General features: G+C 44.7%; 1 protein-coding gene across 13 annotated transcripts in view; it reads right to left on the bottom strand.

Moving 5' to 3' along the window:
- Nucleotides 1–26,018, bottom strand: part of FBRSL1 (fibrosin like 1) — a 610,981-nt gene that overhangs the window by 321,027 nt on the left and 263,936 nt on the right. For all 13 annotated transcript variants that reach the window (XM_070950588.1, XM_070950595.1, XM_070950590.1 and 10 more), the window contains one exon: nucleotides 22,559–22,594. In XM_070950588.1, coding sequence (XP_070806689.1) covers nucleotides 22,559–22,594 — 36 coding nt within the window. The remainder of the gene's footprint in view (nucleotides 1–22,558; nucleotides 22,595–26,018) is intronic.

Below are 26,018 nucleotides of genomic sequence, written 5' to 3'. Positions count from 1 at the left end.
GTGAGGAAGAAGTGGGGGTGGAGGAAGAAACCCTCAGTCACTGCCCATTTTTGATCTTTGACATTTTTCATGGATGTTCTTGCAAGCATTAAGGCAGAATGAGGATTGAGCTGTGCCGAAGGAGAAAATTTGCTACTGTCAAAGTTATTTAGTTATTCATTTACAAATAGGATGTGATGGAACTAAAGGAGGAGAAGGAGATAGATTAACCGGCCTGCTATTTATTTATTTATTTATTTTTAAAAAGCCACACGGTCTTTGGCTGCAAAATATTTCTAATCAAGTTAGGGTGGAGCGGAGGTTATTTTTTTTACATATTAGGGAGATTCAGCCCTTATTTTAATTAATAGAAGTCCGGGTTTTTAATTAGCGATTGGGTTGGAGGGCTTGATTGGGTTGTAGAAATAAGAGTTTATTTCAACAGGGTTTCTCTCTCTCTCCGCGACCCCCCCCCCCAACCCGGTCTTTCCTTCTTTTAAACCATCCGATTATTTGCAAGAATCTGAATTCACACTAAGGATTTTAATTCTCCAAGACGAGGATGGGAACGGGCAAAATCTCCTCGCTTTTAACCCAGCGAAGTTTATTTATGACGTTTGTCTTGAACTTTGCAGGGAGGGTCTTTTCACGGATTAAACTCCTCTTTTGGGGGCTTCGTTGGAAGAAGGGTTTTTTTAAAAAGCTTAAAAAGCTTTTCTCTCTCTTTTTTTTACTCTTTCGTGAAAAACAACAAAAAAGGAAAGGAAAGCATCAAAGGGACCCATCCCCGCCCCACCTCGGCCGTCCATCTCTTCCCCACCCAGAAAAATTAAAAGATTTTTTTTCCCTCCCCCGGACCGCATTAAGCGGGGGGGAGGGTTGGGGGTACCCCATAGCCCTGTTCAGCCAGTGGAAATTATTTCGGAAGGGTCAGGAACAAAAAAAAAGAGAGAGGAGGGGGGGACTGAGGAGGTTTGCTACAAGATGGATGTTCCATGGGGCCTGCTGTGGTGAAGAGCATTTGCAACCCGTTGCTAGCGGCAACGGGTCCTGGACGCAGCATGGGGCCGAATCGTGGGTTTGGCAGCGGCGGCTGCAACAACGAAGAAGCTCTCACATGGGGGGGGGGGGGAAGAGGGGGGGGAATAAATAGACTTTTCAGCCTGGACAGGTCTCACGAGAGGATTTCGACATAAAGGGGCCTTTTGGGAGAAAAAAACAAAAACCTGGGATTGTCAGTCCTTTGATAGCCTCCCGCTGAGCTATTAGCTTCTGTTACTAATTTGCGGTGCATGCAGGACGGGAGCACACCTGCAGCCTCCTCCTTCAATGCGCTGTGGGAAGAGGAGTTTATTATTATTTTTTAAAATAAAATTAAAAATAAAAAGGAGGGGAAGGGGAGAAATAAGGAGGAAGAAAAGAGGAGGCCCCCTCTACAGAAAAGGGGAAGATGACCTAGTACGGCTATTGTCTTTAAAAAAATAAAATAAAAAGTCAGTAGTTTGATTTTTTTTGAAGTTTGATTAAAAAAAGAGAAATCTCAAAAAGACAAGGAACAATGGATGGAAACTAAGGAAGGAGAGAAGCAACTTGGAATTTTGGAGAAACTTCCTAACAGTGAGGACAACTGACCAGTGGAATAGCTTCCAACCAGAAGTTGTAGCTGCCTCCATCACTGGAGGTTTTTAAGAAGAGACTGGACAGTCACTTGTCTGAGATTGTATAGGTCCGTGATGGCGAACCTATGGCACGCGTGCCACCTGTGGCATGCGGAGCCATATCTGTGGGCACGCGAATGTTGCCCTAGCTCAGTTCCAGCATGCATGTGTGCGCTGGCCAGCTGATTTTTGGGCCTTTCAGGCCCACCGGAAGTCAGGAAACGGGTCATTTCTGGCCTCTGGAGGGCCTCCGGGGTGGGGTGGTGTGGGGAAGGCTGTTTTCGCCCTCCCCAGGCTCCTAGAAAGCCTCTGGAGCCTGGGGAGGGCAAAAAGCAGGCCTACCGGGCCCACCAGGCCATCACGTGCCAAAAGCGGAGGGAGCGCAGGGGGGGGTCATGCGTGCATGCGCAAGGGGGCGGGACGCATTGAATTATGGGTGTGGGCATGCACGCACGTGACCCTCCCGTGATCCCCCCCCCACTTTTGGCACGTGACAGCAAAAAGGTTAGCCATCACTGGTGTAGGTTCTCTCAGTTCTCCTGCTTGAGCAGGGGGCTGGACTAGAAGACCTCCAAGGTCCCTTCCAGCCAGTGGTGAAATCCATTTTTTGTACCACCTGTTCTGTGGGCGTGGCTTGGTGGGCGTGGTGTGGCTTGGTGGGCGTGGCAGGGGACAGATACTGCAAAATCCCTATTCCTTCCCCACTCCCGGGGGAAGGATATTGCAAAATCTCCATTCCCATCCCCACTTTGGGGCCAGCCAGAGGTGGCATTTGCCGGTTCTCCGAACTACTCAAAATTTCCGCTACCTGCTCTCCAGAACCTGTCAGAACTTGCTGGATTTCACCCTTGCTTCCAACTCTATTCTGATTGACTGACTGACTGAAGTGGCAAGGAAGGCTCGCCTATAAACTGGAATTAATAGTTACTAATACTACTAATAATGACAATTAGGGAAGAAGAGGATAGAAATTTGTTTGGGTAACAGTAAGAAGTCGAGATGGGTGGGACACGATTCTAATAAATAAATAAATGAGGAATAAATAAATAAAGAATAAGGGCATCCGATTTAACTCAAGAGTACAGGTACTTCTCGGCTTACAAACATTTATTTAATGACCGTCAGACGTTACAACAGCTCTGAAGAAAGTTGACTTAAGACCGTTTTTCACACTTACCACCATAGCAGCATCCCCATGGTCATGTGATCAAAATGCAATCTTGGCAACTGGCATGTACTTATGACAGTTGCACTGTCCCGGGGTCACATGATCTCCTTTAGCGACCTCCTGACCAGCCCAGTCAATGGGGAAGCCAGATTCAATTAACAACCGGGTTACTAACTTCACAACTGCAGTTATTCACTTAACAAGAGAGGTCCTAAAATGGGACAAAATTCCCTTAGCATCCGTCTTGCTTAGTAACAGAAATTTTGGACTCAATTCAATTTCAGTTTATTACAGTCATGGTTAAACCAGAGACCAGGACAAATAAAAAAACACTCAGTAAATATATGATTAAAAATTCTAGAATAAAATAAAACATAACAGATAAAATCTATGATAAAATCCAGTTATCTGTTATGTATTATTTTATTCTAGAATTTTTAAATTGTATATTTACCGAGTGTTTTTTTATTTGTCCTGGTCTCTGGTTTAACCATGACTGTAATAAACTGAAATTGAACTGAATTGATTAAAAGGTAAAGGTTCCCCTTGGACATACGTGCTAGTCGTTCCCGACTCTAGGGGGGGCTGCTCATCTCCGTTTCAAAGCCGAAGAGCCAGCGCTGTCCGAAGACGTCTCCGTGGTCATGTGGCCGGCATGACTCAACGCCAAAGGTGCACAGAACGCTGTTCCCTTCCCACCAAAGATGGTCCCTGTTTTTCTACTTGCATTTTTTTACGTGCTTTCGGACTGCTAGGTTGGCAGAAGCTGGGACAAGTCACGGGAGCTCACTCCATTACGCGGCACTAGGGATTTGAACCGCTGAACTGCCGGCGTTTCTGATCGCCACCGCACCCCTTTTGAATTGATTACGAAAGTTAATAAACAGATTGAAGGAAAGGGGGGGTTAATTTGTGGTCGTAAGTCGAGGAACCACCTGTAATCGTTTGGATGAGGCTTTGTTTTAATTTTTTTTTTAATCCTTTCTGGACCCAAAGAGTGGAAGCAAAACCTTTGATATGCTGAAATGTTTGGCTAGAGTCGAGTTTATTAAGGAGCAGGATTTTTAAATTAAGGCTCAACCTCTGTGCTTAAACTTTTCTTTTCTTTTTTTAAGCTTCTCTTAATTCCGCATCTGGAAATAATATTAATCTGGAGCTGAAGGTTTTAAGTTGTTCGCCAGCCAAACGCAAAAGAAGAAAATGAGGGGAAAAATGTTGGTAGGCAGATCTTTAAAAAAAAATACTTTTTTAAAAAAAAAATACATACCACAAACATTCTGGAAAGGGCGATGACGTGGGTTTTTTTTTTTTTTTTTTGCTCCTGCGAGAATGTTGAAAAAAAATAATGATTCTTTAGCTACTTAGGGCAGGAAATTCCTAACAAATTGCATATTAAAGAGGCTAGGCCTGCAGGGCCATTCAAAATAGTCCTTTTGAGCCTGCTGGCTGGGACAATTTTACGTACTGGAGACATGCAGGCGAGGAGTTCCAGTTGTTGTTTTCTGTATTAATGATGGAGTTGACATGTGTATTAATGGCTGGGCATCATACAAGTGAGCTGCTTCTCTAGAGCCGGTGGGGAGTTTCTTGGAATAAGTTGCTTAATCTTCTACTCTTGTTGGTCTAAAAATAAAACACTGTCATTCATTCGCAGTTGGCTGGATGACCTACGAGGTCCCTTCCAACTCTGTTAATCTGTTCAAAAGAAGTGTGTTTTTAAGGCAAATGTTTGCAGAACAGGGGTTGTGGCCTGGCTGGCGGCCAGCAGATCTGGCAGCAGATTCGGACAGGGGGGAGGTTGGGGAGGAACTTGGGCCAGTCCTGGAGTCTGGGGAAGGCTCTGATGAGGGCTCTGCGTCGGAGGCAGAGAGGGGGCCAGGGCTGTCTGACAGTTGTCAGCTGCCTTCCGAGTCAGACATCAGTGGGGCAGAAGAACAGCTGGATCCTGTTCCCAGTGTGCGCATTTGTCTGAAATGGTATAGGCCAGGGTTTCCGGCCTAAGCAGTGGGTTATACTAGAAGACCTCCAAGGTCCCTTCTCTTCTCTTCTCTTCTCTTCTCTTCTCTTCTCTTCTCTTCTCTTCTCTTCTCTTCTCTTCTCTTCTCTTCTCTTCTCTTCTCTTCTCTTCTCCTCTCTTCTCCTCTCCTCTCCTCTCCTCTCCTCCCCTCCCCTCCCCTCCCCTCCCCTCCTCTCTTCTCCTTCTCCTTCTCCTTCTCCTTCTCCTCTATTCTATTCTATTCTATTCTACTTTATTCTATTCTTCTATTCTACTCTACTCTACTCTACTCTACTCTACTCTACTCTACTCTACTCTACTCTACTCTACTCTACTCTTCTATTCTATTCTACTCTATTCTACTCTAGTGGACTCTACTCTACTCTACTCTACTCTACTCTACTCTACTCTACTCTACTCTACTCTACTCTACTCTATAAAAGCCCTGGTGACACAGTGGTTAGAGTGCAACATTTCAGGCTAATTCTTCCAACTGACAACAGTTCAATTCTCCCCAGTTGAAAGGAGAAGGGAACAGCTAAGGAATAAGGGTCGACTCAGGAGAAAAGCCACAGGTGGACAGTGAATGGAATAAAGAGGAGTGCAGGGGAGGGGAGTTTGCAGGAGACGATTAGTTCATTTGGGTGAAGATCTCTTCCTGAATTCTAGCCAAGTATTGTCTGTTACAGTGTGGAGTCTGAAAGATATCGGCCTGGCCACTCGCCAAGCCTGATCAAGGTCGGTAATGGTGAACTATCTTGAAAGACTGTGGGAGAGGAAAGACTTGGCTGGAGAGGAATTCACTGTCAATTAAATAAAAGGGGTTTATCGGGACGAGGACTGGGCTTCGTGCTGCTGGGGGAACCTAGGTTAGAACAACAGGAGAGTCCTGGGTCTCCTGAAGAAATAAGGGTAGTCCTTGACCTGTGACCATAATTGAGCCCAACATTTACGCTGTTAAGCGAGATATTTGCTAAGTGAGTTCTGCCCCGTTTTACAAGCACAATGGTTAAGCATATCGCTGCGGTGTTCAGTTAGCAACGTGGTCGTTAAAGCGAATCTGGCTCCCCCATTGACTTTCCTGGTCAGAAGGTCACAAAAAAGGGGATCACGTGATCTCAGGGACGCTGCAACCGTCGTAAATGTGAGTCAGTTGCCAAGCGTCTGAATTTTGATCACATGACCGTGGGGATACTGCAATGGTCGTTAAGCGTGAAAAAGTGGTCTAAGTCACTTTTTTTAGTGCCGTTGTAACTTCGAACGGCCACTAAGTGAACAAGGATTACCTGCGTGTGGTTTAAACATCAGGCCACAGATAGTCCTCGACTTACAACAAAGTTCGTTTAGCAGCGAAAATGACACTGAAAAAGCGACTTTACAACCAGTTGTTGTGATTATGACCATCGCGGCATTCCCCCCCCCAATGTCACGTGATCAAAATTCACATGTATTTATGACGGTTGCAGCCTCCCGGGGTCACATGATCCCCTTCTTCGACTTTTCCAAGATGGCTTACGGACAAGCAAAGTCGATTTTGGGCATTCTCTTAGCAGCCGCAGGATTCGCTTCACAACCCTGGCAAAAGAGTTTGCAAAATCGGGCGCGACTTATTATCATGGCCTTGCTTAGCCATGGAAATGCTGCTTCCAATTTGTGGCCGTTAAGTCGAGGACTACCTATGTACTAAGAAAGGGCCCCGCAGTATTGTTTCAGAGGAATTAATTCTGCTGGAAAAGATCTCGGAGGATCCACCCACATAATGGAGCTATTAAATATTCTTCTATTCTCCCAGGAGCCATAAAAAAAGACCGCAGCTCCGTTACACCAGAGAACCTCTTTTGACGCCCACAAAAATAGATGCATTTTGGATTCACACAATCCACAACTTAATAAAGAGATTAGGATGCAGAAGAATCAGCAGCTGATACAAAGGAACTCTTATCAATCATATTTAGATGGCTATGCTATGCTTGTAGGGAAAGCGCCGTTAAATATCACACGATTTTTAATTTCCCCATTGCTGAGATGATTTTACCTACTTGGGTCATGAAATGTCTGCAAGAAAACCACCAAGCTCAGAGAGCACCAAAGACTCCACAATACACCTTCTCCTCCTCCTTCCCATCCTTCTCCTCTTCTTCTTCTTCTCTGCAAACCCCACTCCCTTCTAACACTGATGCTGTTACCTAGTTGGGTCATGAAATGTCTGCAAGAAAACTACCAAAGAGAGCACCCACACTTCAACCGGGAGCTACAAATATTCTCTTCTATTCAGATACTGGATGTATTCCAAAGACTCTTCCAAAAATCTTATCTGGGTTCCTCAGGTCAACTTGTGGAACACCTTGATTGATTGATTGATTGATTGACTGACTGACTGATTGATTGAAATACCAGCGTTCCACATTGCAGAGTTTAAGAACTTTTTTCTAGCAAGCGAGAAACACGTTGGCGATGTCTGGCCAAGCTTTATAATTGGAGGAAAATATTTGACAAATACTCACACATGCAGCAACAGCAGTTGCCACTCATTTGGAAGAGATAAGCAGAGGGAACGGGCTCTGCCAGGATGCCAGCGCAATCACAGAAGCACATTGAAACAAGTCTCGGGAGACGTTTGGGAAAAGCTGGTGATAGGACCAATCAGAAAGATCACCAGAGAGAGAGAGAGGGAGAGAGGGAGAGGGAGGGAGCTGCACTTCAGTTTGGAAGAGAAACAGATGGCCTTTATGGTACTCTGGCAGCATTTAATATTTGTGGATTACGCTCGTTCAAGATGTCAGTCGGCAGAGGCTAAGAGCAGAACCCCCCCCTTTTTTTTAAACCATTTATTAGAGAAGACGGAGGAAGAGTGCCAGGAAGAAGACGCCGCTCTAAAATTCAAGAGGATTTTGCTCGGGTGACCTACAAGGATCCCTTTTGCTCCTTCAAAAGATCTACAGTGTCTTCTTATTGCTGGATTCCCCCATTTTATTTTTCTTCACTTTCTTCCTTTGTCAACCAACCCCAAGAAAGAGGGCAGAGGTTCTTCTCCTTCCAGCTAAAGGGTCCAAGGAAAGCCTTAGGATGTTCTTTAGTTGGGTCATGAAACATCTGCAAGGAAGCCACCAAGCTCAGAGAGCACCAAGAACCCCACCATAGTCCTCCTCCTCCTCTCCCTCTCCCTCCTCCTTCTCCTCCTCTCCCTTCTAACACTGAAGATGTTACCTAGTTGGGTCATGAAACATTTGCAAAGAAACAACCAAGTTCAGAGACCATCAAAGACCCGATAGTCGTCATCGTCCATCTCCTCCTCTAATACTGAAGATCAGTGGTGGGTTGCTGTTCTTGCTCTCTGATATCTCTGTATGCTACTGTTTGCAAATCCAGAAGAACTGTTTATTGTGAATGACTACGACAACTGGTAAGAAGACTTTGTTATTGGATTATCCCTGGACTGTCGTTTTGGCTATCTCCTGCTTTATATGTGTATGACCTGGACTGTTTATTGGACTGTGCTTTACTGTTTCCTGAAAGTAAACACAACTCAGTGTATCTGTGTGTTGACTGTGGTTATTCATAACTACTCTCAATCACTTTCATGTGCACACCCTTGCTACTCAAGGGTTACTCTGCAAATTCCTTAAAACAATTCGCCCCAGATCGGGCGAATTGCTAGCGGCAGCGGCAGGAGGTTCCGACCACCGCCTGGACGCTTCTGCGTTCCCACGAGCGAACCGGTAGCGGCGGGTTTTGAAACCAGCCCCTGCTGAAGATGTTACCTAGTTGGGTCATGAAACCTGTGCAAAGAAACAACCAAGCTCAGAGAGCACCAAAGACCCCACAGTTCAACCCCGAGCTGCAAATATTCTCTTCTATCAAAATCCTACTGGAACAGCCAATCGTTCTTCTAGCTCTGCGTTGACATTAACTAACCATGAAAACTTGTATTCTCTCAAGCATGGATCGGAGAAAGTGAGCTCCTATCAAAGATGATCCTTGACAATTGAGGTTTCAAGTGCACCACTGTGATTCAGGAGACAAATGCAAGTCATCTATTTGTCAAGTGTGGTGACCTTGAAAAGTATTTGTGTAGAGGGCCATGCTCCAAGAGCATCAACTGAAAGGATTTTAGTTTTTCAGAAAAATGGGGAAAAAAACAAACGAAAGAGACAATTCCAGGTCAACGGAACACAAGTGCAACTTAGCCACTTTTGATGAGGAAGGAACATGAGTTGAATGATGAAAGATTTTGAGAGACCTGCAGGGGAAAAAAAACCTTAATTTTGGGGTCAGGAGGTGCAGTTAGAAGCATCAAGAAGGTCTAACAAGAATGAAATATTTTTTCTACTATTTATAGAATACAGAATATAGAATAACAAAGTTGGAAGGGACCTCAGAGGTCTTCTAGTCCAACCCCCTGCTCAGGCAAGGAGCCCTATATCATTTCAGACAAATGGTTGTCCAATCTCTTCTTAAAAAGTTCCAGTGATAGAGCACCCACAACTTCTGGAGGCAAGTTGTTCCACTGATCAATTGTTCTCACTGTCAGGAAATTTCTCCTTAGAGATATATATATATATCTTGCATTAAGCAATTGTAAGCCGCCCTGAGTCTCCGGAGAAGGGCGGGTATATATATACCGCCCTTCTCCGGAGACTCAGGGCGGCTTACAATTGCTTAATGCATTGTAAGCCGCCCTGAGTTTCCAGAGAAGGGCGGCATATAAATAAATTAAAAAAAAAAAAAAAACTAGACCTACCCAATTCCAGCAACTGTTCTTTATATATTTTAATCCCCTAATCGTTTTGTTGCTTTGCTCTGCACTCTTTCCAGAGTCTCAACATCTTTTTTACATCATGGCGACCAAAACTGAATTCAATATTCCAAGTGTGGTCTTACCAAGGCATTATAAAGCGGTACTAATATTTCACATGATCTTGATCCTATCCCTCTGTTTATGCAGCCTAGAACTGTGTTGGCTTTTTTGGCAGCTGCCGTGCACGACTGGCTCCTATTTAAGTGATTGTGCACTAGGACTCCAAGATCCGTCTCACGGTTACTACTACTGAGCCAGGTACCATCCTACGCTATCCCTGTGCATAAATGTAGAACCTTACTTTTTTTAACCATTTAATTTCATTTTGTTAGATAGCGCCCAATGTTCAAGTCTATCAAGATTCTTCTGTATCTTAAGCCTATCCTCTGGAGTGTTGGCTATTCCTGCCAGCCTATTGTTGTCTGCAAATTGATGTGTTCCCCATCTATAATAAATAATTTTATTATTTAAAACAAATAAACCAAACATCAGTCACAGGCTAAGTGCCACCTTCCAGGCATTTTATCACAAAATATATGCAAGGGGAAGATATCTCCAGGAGTCGTATTTCAATATTAAGGGGAAAGATCCATAAATATTTCAGAGTTTCAAATGGATGCTTTGCAGCCATGCACGGATCATCTGCACCATGGCCAGAGGGAACCCAATCAAAAAACGCCCGGGAGCACAAACAGAGATAAGCATTTTCCTGTAAAACTTTAATTGGGAAACTGACACGTCGTTACCCTCCGAGCTGTTGTTAAATAAATAAATAAAAAGCACCATCATCAAAAGCGCTGCTTGGTTCAATTAACACACGTGGTCTATTCCAGGCGTGATTGTGATCGCCCCATCGAAGGAAATTGCTCAGAGCCGTAAACACATTGAGGGCAACGCCTGGCATGCCGTCAGAAGCCCAAAAAACCTAAGCAGGTTGAAAGCTTGCAGATCTCAAAGACACAGATATATCATCTAGGACAGTGGTCCCCAACCTTTTTATCGCCGCGGCCCGCTGAGCGCGCGCAAGGGGTGGGGGCACGGCCCAGGAGCTTTTGCGCACGGCCCATTGCGCACGGACCCAGGAGCCTTTGCGCTGCAGCGTTTATGTCCCCCGGCTGCTGCGCGGCCCGGTGCCAGGTACTCCACGGCCCGGCACCGGTCCGCGGACCGGGGGTTGGGGACCACTGATCTAGGAAAACTTCCAAGCCCATCCAGTATCCAGGGTTATAATACTGAGATGTGTTTGGAGGGATATATATATTTACCAGTATTAACTCAAACTCTTTATATCCAAACTAGCTGGACGCCCATGCTTCGCTACGAAACTATGTGCTCGGGCTTGATAAATTGACACTTGCAGCCTGAAACTTAATGTAGAATGTGAAACTCCGTAGCATCAGTGTGTGTTAATATAATGCAACTGGCAATTGGAACAGAGGTGGAGGGGGAATAGAATGTCCCATCCTGCAGCATCCATCGGTATTCATCTGGCTAGCATCCTGTCAGTGTGTGAGAGAGTTGAGGGGTGTTTGGAAACTCAAACAGTATTTGCTGTGTGAGCAAGAAGGAGACAGGAAGGAGGCTTAGCTCAACTGTTCTGTTGAGCTGCTTGCTGCTGTGAAAATAAAACTGAAAGTGAAACTCCTCTCCTCTGCTTGTGTTTTGCATTTGGAACAGATTTCTTTTCAGGTGGGGAGGGGGAGTAGAACTCCTTAGCATCAGAGCATATTAATAATAATTTAGGAAATACTAATGCTCTGATGGTCATTTTGAAAAATCCTTTCTTATTGAGCACCGCCAAGAGGAACATACATGGCAAATTTCAAGTTTGTAGGCTTTACGGTTCTGGAGATTTCGTGATTAATGCGCGAGTGGTTTTCGCTTTTATATATATATATTTAACAGCTAGGAAGTACAAATACTTATCTTCGTTATATAGTTTCTGTAAGAATGTTTTAAGATGGTAAACCAACTGAGGTAAAAGAAGCTGCACTGACAAGCGGTTTTTGAAAACCCCATCCTTTTCTCTAACGAAGTCACTTGATAGAGAGTTTCTACTTGAATTCGTCATACAAGGCAAATGTTAAGTGCGTCTACTCAGAAGTAGGTTCCATGGGCTTCAGTTGGTTTCTGTGCCAGATAAGGGAGAATAAAACTACTCAACTCCCCCCCCCCTTCCTGGTGGACTAGATCAGAGAGGTTGTTGTCCAGCAGAGATGGCATCACCAAGAATTTTGGTGTGCATCAAGTGTGGCTTCCCAGAAGAACATTTCAGAGGTCAAAAGTAGTGGCCAAAATTGTGGAAACCTTTTGGGAAAAGTGCATTTTTGAGGTTTGATGGCTAATAACACCACTTTTTTGGGGAAGGGGAGTTTCAAGAGAATCCTATCCCACTGCTGGAATGGCCTGGGAATAGCCCAGACCTTAACCCGACTGAAACTCTGTGGAGCTGACTCAAGAAACTTGTTAGTTAGAAGCGACCCAGCAATAAAACCCAGTTAATAGAAACCATCATTCAATCTTGGTTTCATATTATAACAGCTGCAGAACTAAAAGATTTTGTTCACTCCATGGGAAGACGTTGTAAGGCCGTCATTCACGCTAAAGGTTACCCAACTAAGTATTAATTGACATGGGGATCATTTTTGCATATCTCGTTTTTTCTACCTGTTTCACTTTTCTTCTTTATACTGTAACTGCTATTCTAATAGCAAATCCTTCATAAAAGTTATTGCATTACATTCTTGATTAAATTATCTTTCCATTGATATATAATTTATGATACTACTCCCCCCTCCCCCAAAAAAAGTGTTATTAGCTAGTTTTAGAAAACACACTTTTCCAGTTTCCACAATTTTGGCCACTACTGTATCCTTCATCCCACAACAAATGCAGGACAAGAAGCAACGGGTGGAAACTAATCAAAGAGAGAACCAACCTAGAACTAAGGAGAAATTTCCTGACTATGAGCATAGTTTACCAGTGGGATGGCTTGCCTCCGGACATTGTGGTACTCCAACGCTGGAGGCTTTTAAGGACAGTCATTTGTCTGAAATGTTGTAGGGTCTCCTGCTAGTCAGCAACCTGCGGCTCCAGAGCTGCATGCGGATCTTTGAGCCCTCTGCTGTGGCTCCCTGTCAGGTGATCCCACCACTGGTTAGCCCCGCCCCTTGCCTTCCCCTCCCAGTCACTCCTCGCCTGTCCTGAGAAGGTAAGGGTGACGGCAGGGAATGGTGAAGCGGCCAGGGCAGAGACAGAGAGATACAGAGAGAGGGAGAGAGAGAAAGAAACATAGAGAGATACAGAGAGAGAGGGAGTGGGGAGAGGAAGGGATGGAGGGGAGAGAGAGATATGTCAAAAGGATTTTGTGGTTCCCGGTGTTTTTTTAACAGCTGGTTCTCTGCCCTAATGACCGGCTGGGTAGGCATGGAGAGGGGAGTCATGTGACTGGTGGAAGTGAGTGACATCGAGTTGGCCACGCCCACCCAGGTTTTGTGGCTCCCGGTGTTTTCTTTTCTGTGGGAAACGGGTCCAAATGGCTCTTTGAGTGTTTAAGGTTGCAGACCCCTGTGGTAGAGCAATTAGAAGGATTAGAAGACCTCCAAGGTCCCCTCCATCTCTGTTATTATGTTATCTTGTTAAACGGATTTAATGCAAAGGACTGGAAGTGATATGATCGTAGTCTTCCGGTACTTGAGGGGCTGTCACAGAGAAGAAGTATTCTCCAAAGCACCTGAGGGCAAGGAGGAAGTAACCGATGGAAGCTTATGAAAGAGAAATCCAACAAGGAGACATTTCTTGACAGAGAGAACAATTAATCAGTGGGAGGGTTTGCCTCCAGAAGTGGCAGCAACATCTAAGAAGCTTCTTCTTGGAGTTGAAGAAGCTTCTTGGATGAGAAGCGAAACGTCTTCAAAGAAAGAAAAAAAAAACCCAGAAAGTCCAGTTGCCTCTTGAAAAAGCACCTTTGGGACAACCATGACCTGGATGGCTGAGAATCTCCATAGACAACCAGCAGGGACAAAACTTTGGAAGTGTTTGGCTCCCACCACGTCCTCCTTCCAGAGGCATTGGGAAGCTGCGGCTTCCACCATCGCCACGGTGCTAGGGAATTCTGGGATTTGCAGTTCCCAAGGCGTCCCGAGAAGAACTCTGGTTTGAAAGTGCTCACAATCAGTCAAGGATCTTATCGGTCGCTCAAATCAGAGAACCACAAGCCAGATCTGCTAACTGAACAAAGACCCCGGCGTAGAAACGTGATAAGCATTTTCACCCGCAGATTAGGAATAAGGATTTCAAAACACGTTCCGTTTTCTCGCAGCTTCCTCTACTTTGCAAGGACCTGCCGATACCCGGGTCTATCTGCGGTGGGAGTCGTTCTGCAGGGGCGCGGCTGGGGACCCGTCAGCCAGCCAGAATTTTTTTACTCAACGGCACACATCTGAATTGATTAGGCAGTTGGGAACTGATGCTAAATCAGCAGGGGAAAAAAAGGCCCTCTCGCTGAACCAGAAAGCGGCCGCAAACCATGTCAGGGGACTGGCTGACCACATATATTATGCTGATAGCTGAAGATGCTGAAACGTACAACTTCCTGTTTCAGCTTTCTCGCATGCCACGCCAGAAGGGAAATGCAAGCATCAAGAGAGACCCGATGGATACCCCACCAATTCACTCACTGCGTTCTTCAAACACATCACAGTCATATATATATATATATATTCTCTCTCTCTCTCTCTCTTTCTCTCTCTCTCCCTTTCACTCTTTCTCTCTCTCTCTCTTTCTCTCTCCCTCTCTCTCTCTCATTCTTTCTTCTTTTCTCTCTCTCCCTCATTCTCTTTCTCTTCCTCTCTTCCTCTCTCTCTTTCTTCCTTCCTTCCTCTCTCTCCCTCCCTCTCTTTCTTTCTTTCTCTCTTTTTCTCCCTCCCTCCCTCTCTCTCTCTCTCCCTTTCTCTCTCTTTTTCTCTCTCTCCCTCTCACTTTCTCCCTTTCTTTCTTTCTTTCTCTTTTTCTCTCTCTCCCTCTCTCTTTCTCTCTCCCTCCCTCCCTCTCCTTCTCTCTCTCTCTCTTTCTCCCTCCCTCCCTCTCCTTTTCTTTCTCTCTTTTTCTCTCTCTCCCTCTCTTTCTGTCTCTCTCCCCTCTCTCTTTCTCTCTCTCTCTCCCTCCCTCTCCTTCTTTCTTTCTTTCTTTCTTTCTTTCTTTCTTTCTTTCTTTCTTTCTTTCTTTCTTTCTTTCTTTCTCCCTTCCTTCCTTCCTTCCTTCCTTCCTTCCTTCCTTTCTCTCTTTCTTCCTTTCTCTCTCTCTCTCTCTCTCTCTCTCCCTCTCTCTCTTGTTCATGGGGCCGTTCCTTTTTTTTTCTTCTTTCTAAACCCTAGAGGTTCACAAGTCCTGACTTGGCTGTTATTTGGATTCTGCTGGAAACTTCGTAACTGTAATTCAAAAAGTTGGAGAAGATACCAGCTGTCTCCTTTGCTACAGACCAATGAGGAAGGGGAGAAGAGCCATATGTGAAACATGCATAGGTCACAAACAATTGATCGGTTAGCAAACAAACTCTTTAAGCAGTTTAGATGGAGAAGGTTCCAATATCTGAGGGGCTGCCACAAAGAAGAGGAGGTCAAAGCCACCTGAAGGCAGGACAAGAAGCAAAGGGTGGAAACTAATCAAGGAGAGAAGCAACCTAGGACTAAGGAGGAATTTCCGGACAGTGAGGACGATTAATCAGTGGAATAGCTTGCCTTCATAATTCAGAATTACGGATGATGCTTCATCATCACTGGAGTCTTTTAAGAAGAGACTGGACACTCATTTGTCCAGAATTGAATAGGGTCTCCTGCTTGAGCAGGGGGTTGGACTAGAAGACCTCCAAGGTCCCTTCCAACTCTGTTATTCTGTTAATCAGTGGGACACCTTGCCCCCTGGAGTTGTGGGTGCTCCATCACCGGAGTCTTTTAACAAGAGATTGGACAGTCGTTTCTCCAGTATGGTAGAGGGTCGCCTGCTTGAGCAGGGGGTTGGACTAGAAGACCTCTGAAGTCCCTTCCAATCCTGCTGTTCTAGGTTCTTCTCTTTTCTCACCTCCTCTGGCCAAAAGGAAGTTGTTCAGAAACGCAACAGAAGAAACCTTAGGAAGGGAATAAGACGACACCGCTGCCTTGAGGTTTTCCAAAGTAGATTCTAATGACTGAAGCCATGAGGACATGTAAAGTTTATGTAAATCAATAGCCTTCAATTATGTTCTCGTAAACAAAGCGGGGGGGGGGGGGGGGGGGAATGCCGCGTTTCCTTTGTGACGGCAACGCAAACCTCAACCTCAGCCCTTTGGAAACCAAGACAACCAAATCTGTGTTTGTGCGTTTGTGTGTGCGCGCACGCACGCACGCACATGTGTACATACTCATTTATGGCTTTGAGGATGAGTGAAAATTTATGGGACATTTGATTGTAATTAAAAGCAGGACTGCGGCTTAATTGGAAACAGAGGGGGGGGGAGGGCGTTTCGCAATGCAAATTAAGGGAACCGTAAAAACGGCAAAAATATGTTTTGTGAGACAGGCCTCACTCGCTGGTTGACTTGCATAAATGCAGGAGATGCACATCCCGGTGCCCTCCGGCCTTTTGGGCTCTAAGATGCTCTGTTTTATTTCGTTTTATTTCGTTTTTGCCCTGTGCCCAGTGCGGGTAATGATTTTGCAGGATCTCAGGAACATCAAGGGACGGCTGGAAACTTGACATCCATTACTGAGTAATCAAAAGCTGGGATCCTGGTGCCTTTTCCTGGGGTGCTCTTTCTTTTGTTTAAAACTTTAGATTAGATTAGATTAGATTAGATTAGATTAGATTAGATTAGATTAGATTAGATTAGATTAGATTAGATTTACAGAGTTGGAAGGGACCTGGTAGGTCATCTAGTCCAACCCCCTCACCCAAGCAGGGGACCCTACACCATTGCTGACAGATGGCAGTCCAGTCCCTTCTTGAAAGCTTCCAGTGATGAAGCTCCCAAAACTTCCGAAGGCAACTTCTGTTCCATCGGTTGATTGTTCTCACTCACAGAAAATTTCTCCTTATTTCTACGTTGAATCTCTCCTTGTTCAGTTTCCATCTGTTATTCCTTGTCTGGCTTTCAGGTGCCTTGGAAAATAGCTTCACCCCTTCCTCTCTGTGGCAGCCCCTCAAATATTGGAAGACTGCTATCATGTCTCCCCTGGTCCTTCTCTTCACTAGACTAGCCAGGCCCAGTTCCTGCAACCATTCATCGCATGTTTTAGTTTCCAGTCCCCTCATCATCCTGGTTGCTCTTCTCTGCACTCTTTCTAGAGTCTCAACATCTTTTTTATAGTGTGGTGAGCAAAACTGGATGCAGTACTCTAGGTGCGGTCTTACTAAGGCTTTATAGAGTGGTATTAGGACCTCCCTTGATCTTGATTGTATCCCTCTGTTAATGCAATTTAGGATTGCATCCTTTGTAGGTAATCTATTACAACTATTTGTTTAGGGACCATTCGAAGTTACAACGGTACTGAATAAAAGTGATTTAGGATCGTTTTTCACACTTACGACCATTGCAGCATCCCCATAGTCACACCATTAAAATTCAGACGCTTGGCAACTGACTCATATTTATGACTGTTTTGCAATGTCCCAGGGTCACGTGATCTCCCTTTTGCGACCTTTTGACAAGCAAAGTCAATGGGGATGCCAGATTTCACTTAACCACCGTGTGACCAGCTTAATAACTGCAATGATTCACTTATCAACTATGGCAGGGGTGGGCAATTGTGGCTCTTTTACAACCTATGGACTTCAACTCCCAGAATTCCTGAGACAGCATCACTTGTTGGAAAAGAAGCCACGGATGGCTATTGTTATCGTTCATTAAGAACGTCTGATTACAATTCTCTGTCTGTTCCCTCTTTGATATGTTGCTTATTTTGTCTTGTTTGCGATTCTTTTCGCTTATGCTATATTGCTTGCAGTGTTAGAGGAATGCCATCAAGTATAAATATGATGCATTAAAAAGATTTTGGAAGGGGCGAGGATGGTTTGGTGGGTTGCTTTGGCAGGAGAGCAGAACTCAAGTGAAATATAAAGCATCTATGAAACAATTCTGCAGACACCTTGGTATTCCCCCCCCCCCCTTTGTCTCGTGGAACAAGAAAGGAAACCAATCATATCGAAAGTGCCACACAGGAGGTGAAAGACACTAAAACTATCCATTCGGTTCTATATTTGGCCCTCTGGTTGTTTCACTTCAGAAAAAAATAATATTAAAAAAAAAAGCTCACAGCGCCCAAGACACCTACGAGAGTAGCAGTCCCAAATCACAGAGGCGGTATTTTAATAGCCCAAATAAAGATTTACAAACTCGTTGCAAGCTTTTGTGTTTTGAGGGTCTCTTCCCCAAGCGAGAGGCTTACAAGCATAAAAGGGATAGAGCAAGGAAGACAGAATAACAGTTGGAAGGGACCTTGGAGGTCTTCTAGTCCAACCCTCATGCTTTTTCAGACAAGTGGCTGGTCCAGTCTCTTCTTAAAAATCTCCAGTGATGGTGCACCCAAAAGTTCTGGAGGCGAGTCGTTCCACTGGTTAATTGTTCTAATTGTTAGGAATTTTTTCTTTAGTTCTAGGTTGCTTCTCTCCTTGATGAGTTTCCAACCGTTGCTTCTTGTCCTGCCTTCAGGTGCTTTGGAGAAGAGCTTGACTCCCTTTTCTTTATGGCAACCCCTTAGATATTGGAATGCTGTCATTTTACCCTTTTCATCAACATAGAAAACTTCCATTAAACTTTTCAAGGGTCTAACTCTAATCCAATCCTCTGCTCAGGTAGAAGACTCTGTCTATACCATCCTGGACAAAGGTTTGTCCAATTTCTTCTTGAAAACCTCCAGTGTTGGAGCACCCAGAATATCTGGAGGCAAGCTGTTCCACTGATTAATTGTTTTAACTGTCAGGAAATTCCTCCTTAGTTCTAGGTTGCTTCTCTCCTTGGTTAGTTTCCATCCATTGCTTCTTGTCCTGCCCTCTGGGGCTTTGGATAAAAACATGGCAAACCAGAATAAGGGCCATTTGGAATACGGGGGGCACTTGAAGAAAAGCCACGGCTGCAACATCAGTGGAAAATGCTGGCTCCCTGTTTTGCTCTCAGGCCAAGATGACTTTATGAAAATATCACAGAATTTATTTATTCATTTTTTATGCTACCCATCTCCCCTGCAAGTTGACTTTGATAATTCACCCTATTTGGGTTACGTGGTTGTAACATTCTACCTTGATTAAGCAGAACCTACCATATTTTTCGCACCGGAGTATAAGACGCACCAAGATTTCGAAGAGGAAAACAAGAAAAAAACAATAGTTTTTGCCCTCCCCAACCCCCAGGAGCACTCTGCAGGCCTCCCAAACCCTCTGCGTCTCCCATTTTTGCAAAACATGGGCCTGTTTTTGGCGAAAACGGGACACACAGGGCGAGGTTTCAGGAGGCCAAAAATGACTGTATTCGGTATATAAGACGCACCAACATTTCCACCCTCTTTTAGGGGGGTGGGGAGTGCATCTTATATGCCAAAAAGTACGGTATTTTTTGTTTTAAAAAATCCTGCATAGGTTTAAGTTTGATTCTGTGCTCTGGAGCACAGGGAGATGCAAACGTAAATACTTTGTGTGCAACTCTTGAAAGCAGCTGCGTCTTTTCCCAGGATCGTGAACCTGGGAAAAGATGAGACTGCTTTCAAGGGTCCTTGGACAGCAAAGGTGACCAGCAAGCGGGTACTGGAGTGCATAACACCACACATCACTAGAAGGCAAAGTCATGAAACTGTGTCTCACTCATTCTGGCCATGTCGTGCGAGGGAATTCACCGGAGAAAGCAGTTATGTCGGGAAGAGTTAGCGGTAAAAGGAATCCAGGCCGCCCAAAGGACATGATGGCTGGACACCATCAAAGCTAACACCAGCCAGAGCACAGAACAACTGAAAGAAGCAGTGCAAGATTGGAAGAGGTGGAGAAACCTGGACCACAGAATCGTCAAGATTCGGACACAACTAAACAGATAACTTCAACACCAGCTTTTGTAAGTTACAGACAGAGGTTATGTCCAGGGCCCTGAGTGCTTCAAAATAACCGCGGTGGTATGTAGTCTGGATTCCCATAAGGAAGGGAGCGCATTCCAAAGGATCAAGAGACAAACTTGGTTCATATAGTTTATGTGAGAGAAAGTAGGTGAAGACAACTCCTCCCTAATGGTTCCCACAATTACGGGGGTGGTTGTTTGCTTTAGTTTGGCAAGAGTCCGTCTATAGGTAAGGAATACAAAAAATCTCCTTGGGAAAATCATTCTGCGTCTTGGTTTTGGGAGCCCGACGACACCTTCTCCAAATTATTTTGGAAGTGCCTAGCCCAGGGGTGTCAAACTCAAGGCCCATGAGCCGAATCTGGCCCGCAGGGTCCTTAGATCTGGCCCGGGGGGGGGGGCGCACTGGAGCATGCAAGAAGGGACAGGAGAAAAGGAGAAAGAAAAAGAAGAAGAAGGGAAGATGGGAAGAGGGCAAGAAAGGAAAAAGAAGGAAAGAGGGGAAGGAAGAAGAAAGGAGAAGGAAGAGGGAAGGAAAAAGAAGAAAAGGGTGAGAAGGAAGGAAGGAAGGAAGGAAGGAAGGAAGGAAGGAAGGAAGGAAGGAAGGAAGGAAGTCAAACACAACCCTGAATTGAAATCGAGTTTGAGACCCCTGGCCTAGTTCTACAATGTATTACCAAGCCACAGGAATAGCCATCAAGGGAGCCAAACACAGAGGAAAAAAGAACATTTCTCCATTTTTCTTCTCACGCCGCCCAATGATTTCCCCCCGATCAGCGAGAGGAGGACTTTTAGGGACGCATGAACTCAAAATCCTCCCTTGTTGGGAGGTCTCCAAAAATCACGGCCAGGGTACTTGACCTCTGCAAGACCCAGCAATTAAAAAAAAAAAAGGACTTTGGCAGCTTTGAGATAAACCATTCTGCCCTCCCATGCATCCTTTGGTTGAGCTGATCAAAAGCAAAAGGCTTGGAAGGCCAGATAAAATGTCTGCTCGGTGATTTATTAGAACCAGTGTGGTGGCAAAAGCCTTTTTTTTTTCTCCCATTAAGGAGTGGACGCTAGAACCAAATCGTTCTTTTTCCCCATTTGTTAGCAGAACTCCGAGGTAAGAAAAACTTGACTCTATAATTAAAGATGATAAGAAGCCAAGAATGGGTCTTTTTCCATAGGTCTATCTACAGTAGTGGCCAAAATTGTGGAAATCTTTTGGGGAAAGTGTATTTTTGAGATTTGATGGCTAATAACACCACTTTTTTTTTTTTTTTTTTTTGGAGTTTCAAGATAATCCTATTCCACTGTTGGAATGGCCTGGGAATAGCCCAGACCTTCACCCAATGGAAAATCTATGGAGCCGACTAAAGAAACTTGTTAGTCAGAAGCGACCCAGCAATAAAACCCAGTTAATAGAAGCCATCATTCAATCTTGGTTTCGCATTAGAACAGCTGCAGAACTCAAAGACTTAGTTCACTCCATGGGAAGACGTTATAAGGCCATAATTCATGCTAAAGGTTACCCAATGAAGTATTAACTGACATGATCATTTTTGTGTATCTCGTTTTTTTCTACGTGTTTCACTTTTCTTCTTTATACTGTAACTGCTATTCTAATAGCAAATCCTTCCTAAAAGTTATTGCACTACATTCTTGATTAAATGATCTTTCCATGGATATATAATTTTATGGCACTACTCCCCCCCCAAAAAAGTGGCGTTATTAGCTAGTTTTAGAAAATACAACTTTTCCCAAAAGGTTTCCACAATTTTGGCCACTTCTGTATTACAGTTTACAAATAGCAGGACTGAATGAGGTGCTCCCTGCAAGCCAAAAAGACAGTTTGTAGATTTCAACTGTCAGTCAAAGCTAGTCAAAATGTTGCTAAGATACCATTTCCAGTGGTTCAGGTTAGTACAGGTAGTCCTCGACTTATAACCGTTCATTTAGGGATTGTTCGAAGTTAGGACGGCACTGAAAAAAGTGATTTCACACTTACCGCCGTTGCAGAGTCACATGATCAGAATCCAGATACTTGGCCACTGACTCATCTTTATGACAGTCAGAGTGTCCCGGGGTCGTGTGATCCCCTTTTGCGACCTTCTGATAGTGAGGGAAGCCAGATTCACTTAAGAACTGTGTGACTATCTTATCAACTGCAACGATTAGTCACTTTTTTTCAGTGACGCCGTAAGTTTGGACGGTCACTAAATGAACTGTTGTAAGTCGAGGGCTACCTGTATACATTTTTCTCCTGATTACAACTCTCAGATTAGACATAGAACATCTACAATGTGCTACCGAATTGTGCTACAATGTGCTAACCGAAGGAGTGGTGGGATGGCCTGGAGGTAGAGCTGGGAATATAATCTGCTGAACAAAACTCCGTATTGGCAACAGGAAGAGCATCTGGCCAGTAAAATGCTCTGCTAGCTCCATTCAGTTGCCCAGACTCCACCTCGCGAGGGATTATGGGGTCGTTAAAAGAAGAAGATGATGATCTACAATCTGCTACTGAAGCACCCAATGTGTCTATTAGTCCAAAAGAGTTTGCTTTCTTCAAATCTAAAGAATCCTATAATATTACATCCATCCGTGAGCTCGGTATCAACACTAGAAAACGTACATATGTTAAACGAGACAACTTTCAGAGTGGGAAGGCGCAAAAAAAAAAAACCTTTTCTTGTCCGTATTCCCTCGTTTAGAGAGCATGTTTCACATTCGCTCTTCTGAAGAGAGGTGTCATAAACATGAGTGGGAGAATTTATCTTCCCAAACCTATTTTTAGGACCCCGCCTCGCGTCAGGGAGCCGAGAAAACGCAACAGATGGCCCAACTCTTTTCCAGTCAAGGAACAACGGAAGCAACGGAGAAGCCGCGCAAAATGACTTACCGAATAACCTTTTCCTGACAGCGACTGAGCAGAACTCTGTGGGAAAAGAGAAAATGGATGTTAAGTCGTAAAAATAGTTGCAAAGAATGCAAAAAACAAGATACAAAATGGAGCTCTTATCCACGCATTGCTTTGGCCAACGGGATAGGATAGGATAGGATGGGATGGGATGGGAGGGGAGGGGAGGGGAGGGGGAGGGGAGGGGAGGGGAGGGGATGGGATGGGATGGGATGGGATGGGATGGGATAGGATAGGATAGGATAGAATAGAATATGGAATGGGAATAGACTAGACTAGACTAGAATAGAATATGGAATGGGAATAGAATAGAATAGAAGTAGACTAGAGTAGACTAGAATAGGAGTAGAGCAGAGCAGAGCAGAGCAGAGCAGAAGGGACCTTGGAGGCCTTCTAGTCCAGCCCCCTGCTCAAGCAGGAGAATTCAGACAAGTGACTGTCCAGTCTCTCCTTAAAAACCTCCAGTGATGGAGCACCCACGGTTTCTGTTTGTCAGGAGGTCACAAAAGCGGATCACAGGACCTCGGAACGCTGCCACCGTCATAAATATGAGTCAGTTGCCAAGCGTCTGAATTTTGATCCCGTGACCCTCTGGATGCTGGACAACTGACTCATATTTATGACGGCCGCAGTGTCCCAAATTCATGTGATCCCCTTTTGCGACCTTCTGACAAGCAAAGTCAATGGGGAAGCCAGATTTTACTTAACAATTGTGTTGCCAACTTAACAACTGTAGTGATTTTGGCCTCAATTCTGGCCATAAGTCGAGGACTGCCTGTACAATAAAACATGTGTATGTGTATGCCTCTTGAGATGTGTAATAAAACATCAAAGTATAAACAGTATATATAAATTAAAATTAACATTTTAGAATTTATTTATTCATTCATCCATCCATCCATTCATCCATTTATCCATTCATTCATTCGTGTCAGAAGCCCCACAATTAAAATAACCTTCACAATTAAAAAATCATTAATTTTAGAATTTTTTTTTAAAAATTGCAAAGAGGAGCCGAGGTGGCGCAGTGGTTAGGGCGCAGTACTGCAGCTACTTCAGCTGACTGCTAGTTTGGCAGATCAGCGGATCAAATCTCACTGGCTCAAGGTTGACTCGGCCTTCCATCCTTCCGAGGTGGGTAAAATGAGGACCCGGATTGTTGGGGGCAATATGCTATTTAGTATACTGTCTTTGGTGTAAGATGCCCAGAGTCCTCGGAGAGTGGGCGGCATAGAAATACGAATAATACAAATAATACAAATATGAATAATAATAATATTGTTCCTTTAGCGCTGGACTTTTTTTTTTTTTTTGTATAAATGCTTATTTTTATTCAAAATTTTAAAACACAGACTCTAAAACAGGGGGAGAAAAAAAATTAAAAAAGACATACACTCTGGACTTTTTTCCTCAAATAAAAATAAAAGAGCCGAATAACCATCCGCCGGAGTTACCCAACCTCTCGAAGCAGGCAAGAGATGATCCAGGAGCAAAGTAATAAAAAAGACAACAGGAGACCTGGAAATTACCAATCTCCTTTTTCGGAGAAGGCGCGTAAGGAATTGCCAACGAGGCTCAGCTTGATCTAAACGCTATTGCAAAGGGCAGGGGGTTGTTTCTCATTGGTGTTTTTTTTCCCCCGTTTCCTCTGTTGACATTTATTCATTTCGCCACAGGCGAAAAAGCCCCACTCTGTTCTAACAGCTGGAAGGAGCAAGAGAAGCATCGAACAGTAACTCAGAAGCTGACACGATTCTTTTGAGCGGGGGGGTGGGGGGGTGGATAAGTAGGGAGGGTGTGTAGGAGAAGAATAGGTACAGCCCGAAGGTGGAGTCAAGAGAGCAATCAACCTGGAATCATTACGTTGACACCAGGGGTGGGATTTACATCATTTACCTACCAGTTCGCCCAGCACCGAAAATGTGAGCATGCGTGCATCTCTGCGCATGCGCGCATCCTTCTGTTCATGCGCTTTGTTCGCACGCGCGGCTTCCATGCATGCGCACGGAGAGAAAATGTGGTTAAATAGGATGGCAAAGTGCCGGAGCGGGGCAGGCCCACCTGCAGATCGCTACTACCGATTTGACCGAACCGGCTGAATACCACCTCTGGTTATCACAAGCAATCCGAATCCAACTCCTCTTGAATTCCTTTTTTTTTTTAAATAATTTTTTATATTTTTATAAAATATATTTTATTAATTTTCTATTAATTACATTTCTTAGTGCTTAATAAACATCGTGTTGTCTGGGTATTTAATTTGCTTAACAATACTGATCACATTCTGTTGAATTCCATTATCTCTTATCCGGGGCCGATTTAGTGCTGACTGTTAGTTGACTAGATTCTTACGTACAGGTAGTCCTCTATTTACAGACAGATCATTTAGTGGCCGTTCGAAGTTACAACGGCACTGAAAAAAAGTGAGTTAGGACCGTTTTTCACACTTACGACCACTGCTGCATCCCCGTGGTCACGTGATCAAAATTCTGAGAGCTTGACAACTGACTCACATTTATGACGGTTGCAATGTCCGGGGATCACATGATCCCCTTGTGTGACTTTCTGACAAACAAGAGTCTGTTCTGACCCAGCTCTCCAAACACGACAAATGCTCTGAAGTTACCGTAACTCAAAAATTCCTTTATTAGGAGTACCGGCAGCCCCGGCAAAAAGTTTCTCTCTCACAGCAGGCTAACAAGTCCGGCCGGCCGCAAGATGAATAATTATCTGCCACATTTATTTATCTCCGCCCCCTGCCTTTTAACCCCAGAGCTAGGGTGGGGCTTCGCTAGCAGCATTGGCTGTTCTGTCCCGAGGACCGGCCCATAGATTTCCACTGCTCTCCTCTCCTCTGCGCATCCGCATATCAGGCACTGGACCCAGCTGTTCCTCCTCTTCCTCATCAGCCATCCAGACCTGGAGGCTGTTGACTCTCCATATCTGAGGGCTGATGGACGGCCCAGGCTCCGCTTCTTTCTCTCTCTCTGCCAGCTCCATTCCCTCTTCCCCCTCGGAGCTCTCAGGTTGCCCTGACTCCCACACCTCCTCCTCTGATTGGGCTGCTGGAGGAGCCGGCGCCCGACAGACCACATCAGAGTCCACGGGGAAACCAGATTCATTTAACAACCGTAATTACTAACTTAACAACTGCCATGATTGTTAGGAAATTAACAATGATTCACTTAACAGCCGTGGCAAGAAAGATTGCAAAACGGGGCAGAATTCCCTTAACAATTGTCTCGCTTAGGAACAAAAATCTGGGGCTCAATTGTGGTCGTTAAGTCGAGGACCAGCTGTACGGGCAAAAGCAATAAATTAGTTCAACTGGACTTTCACGTGTGGCCCTGATTCCTTGCCCCTGGCAGAGAAATATGAAATCACCCCCCCCCTAGACCGACACACACGTGCCCAATTCTCCACGCCACCTACTCTGAGGTGG

This window comes from Pituophis catenifer, unplaced genomic scaffold, assembly GCF_029215685.1.
Source record: "Pituophis catenifer annectens isolate HBS135680 unplaced genomic scaffold, rPitCat1.0.hap2 SCAF_10, whole genome shotgun sequence".
NCBI classification, from domain to species: domain Eukaryota; kingdom Metazoa; phylum Chordata; class Lepidosauria; order Squamata; family Colubridae; genus Pituophis; species Pituophis catenifer.
The sequence above is the reverse complement of the archived record's forward strand: the minus strand, read 5'-3'. Positions and strand labels throughout refer to the sequence as shown.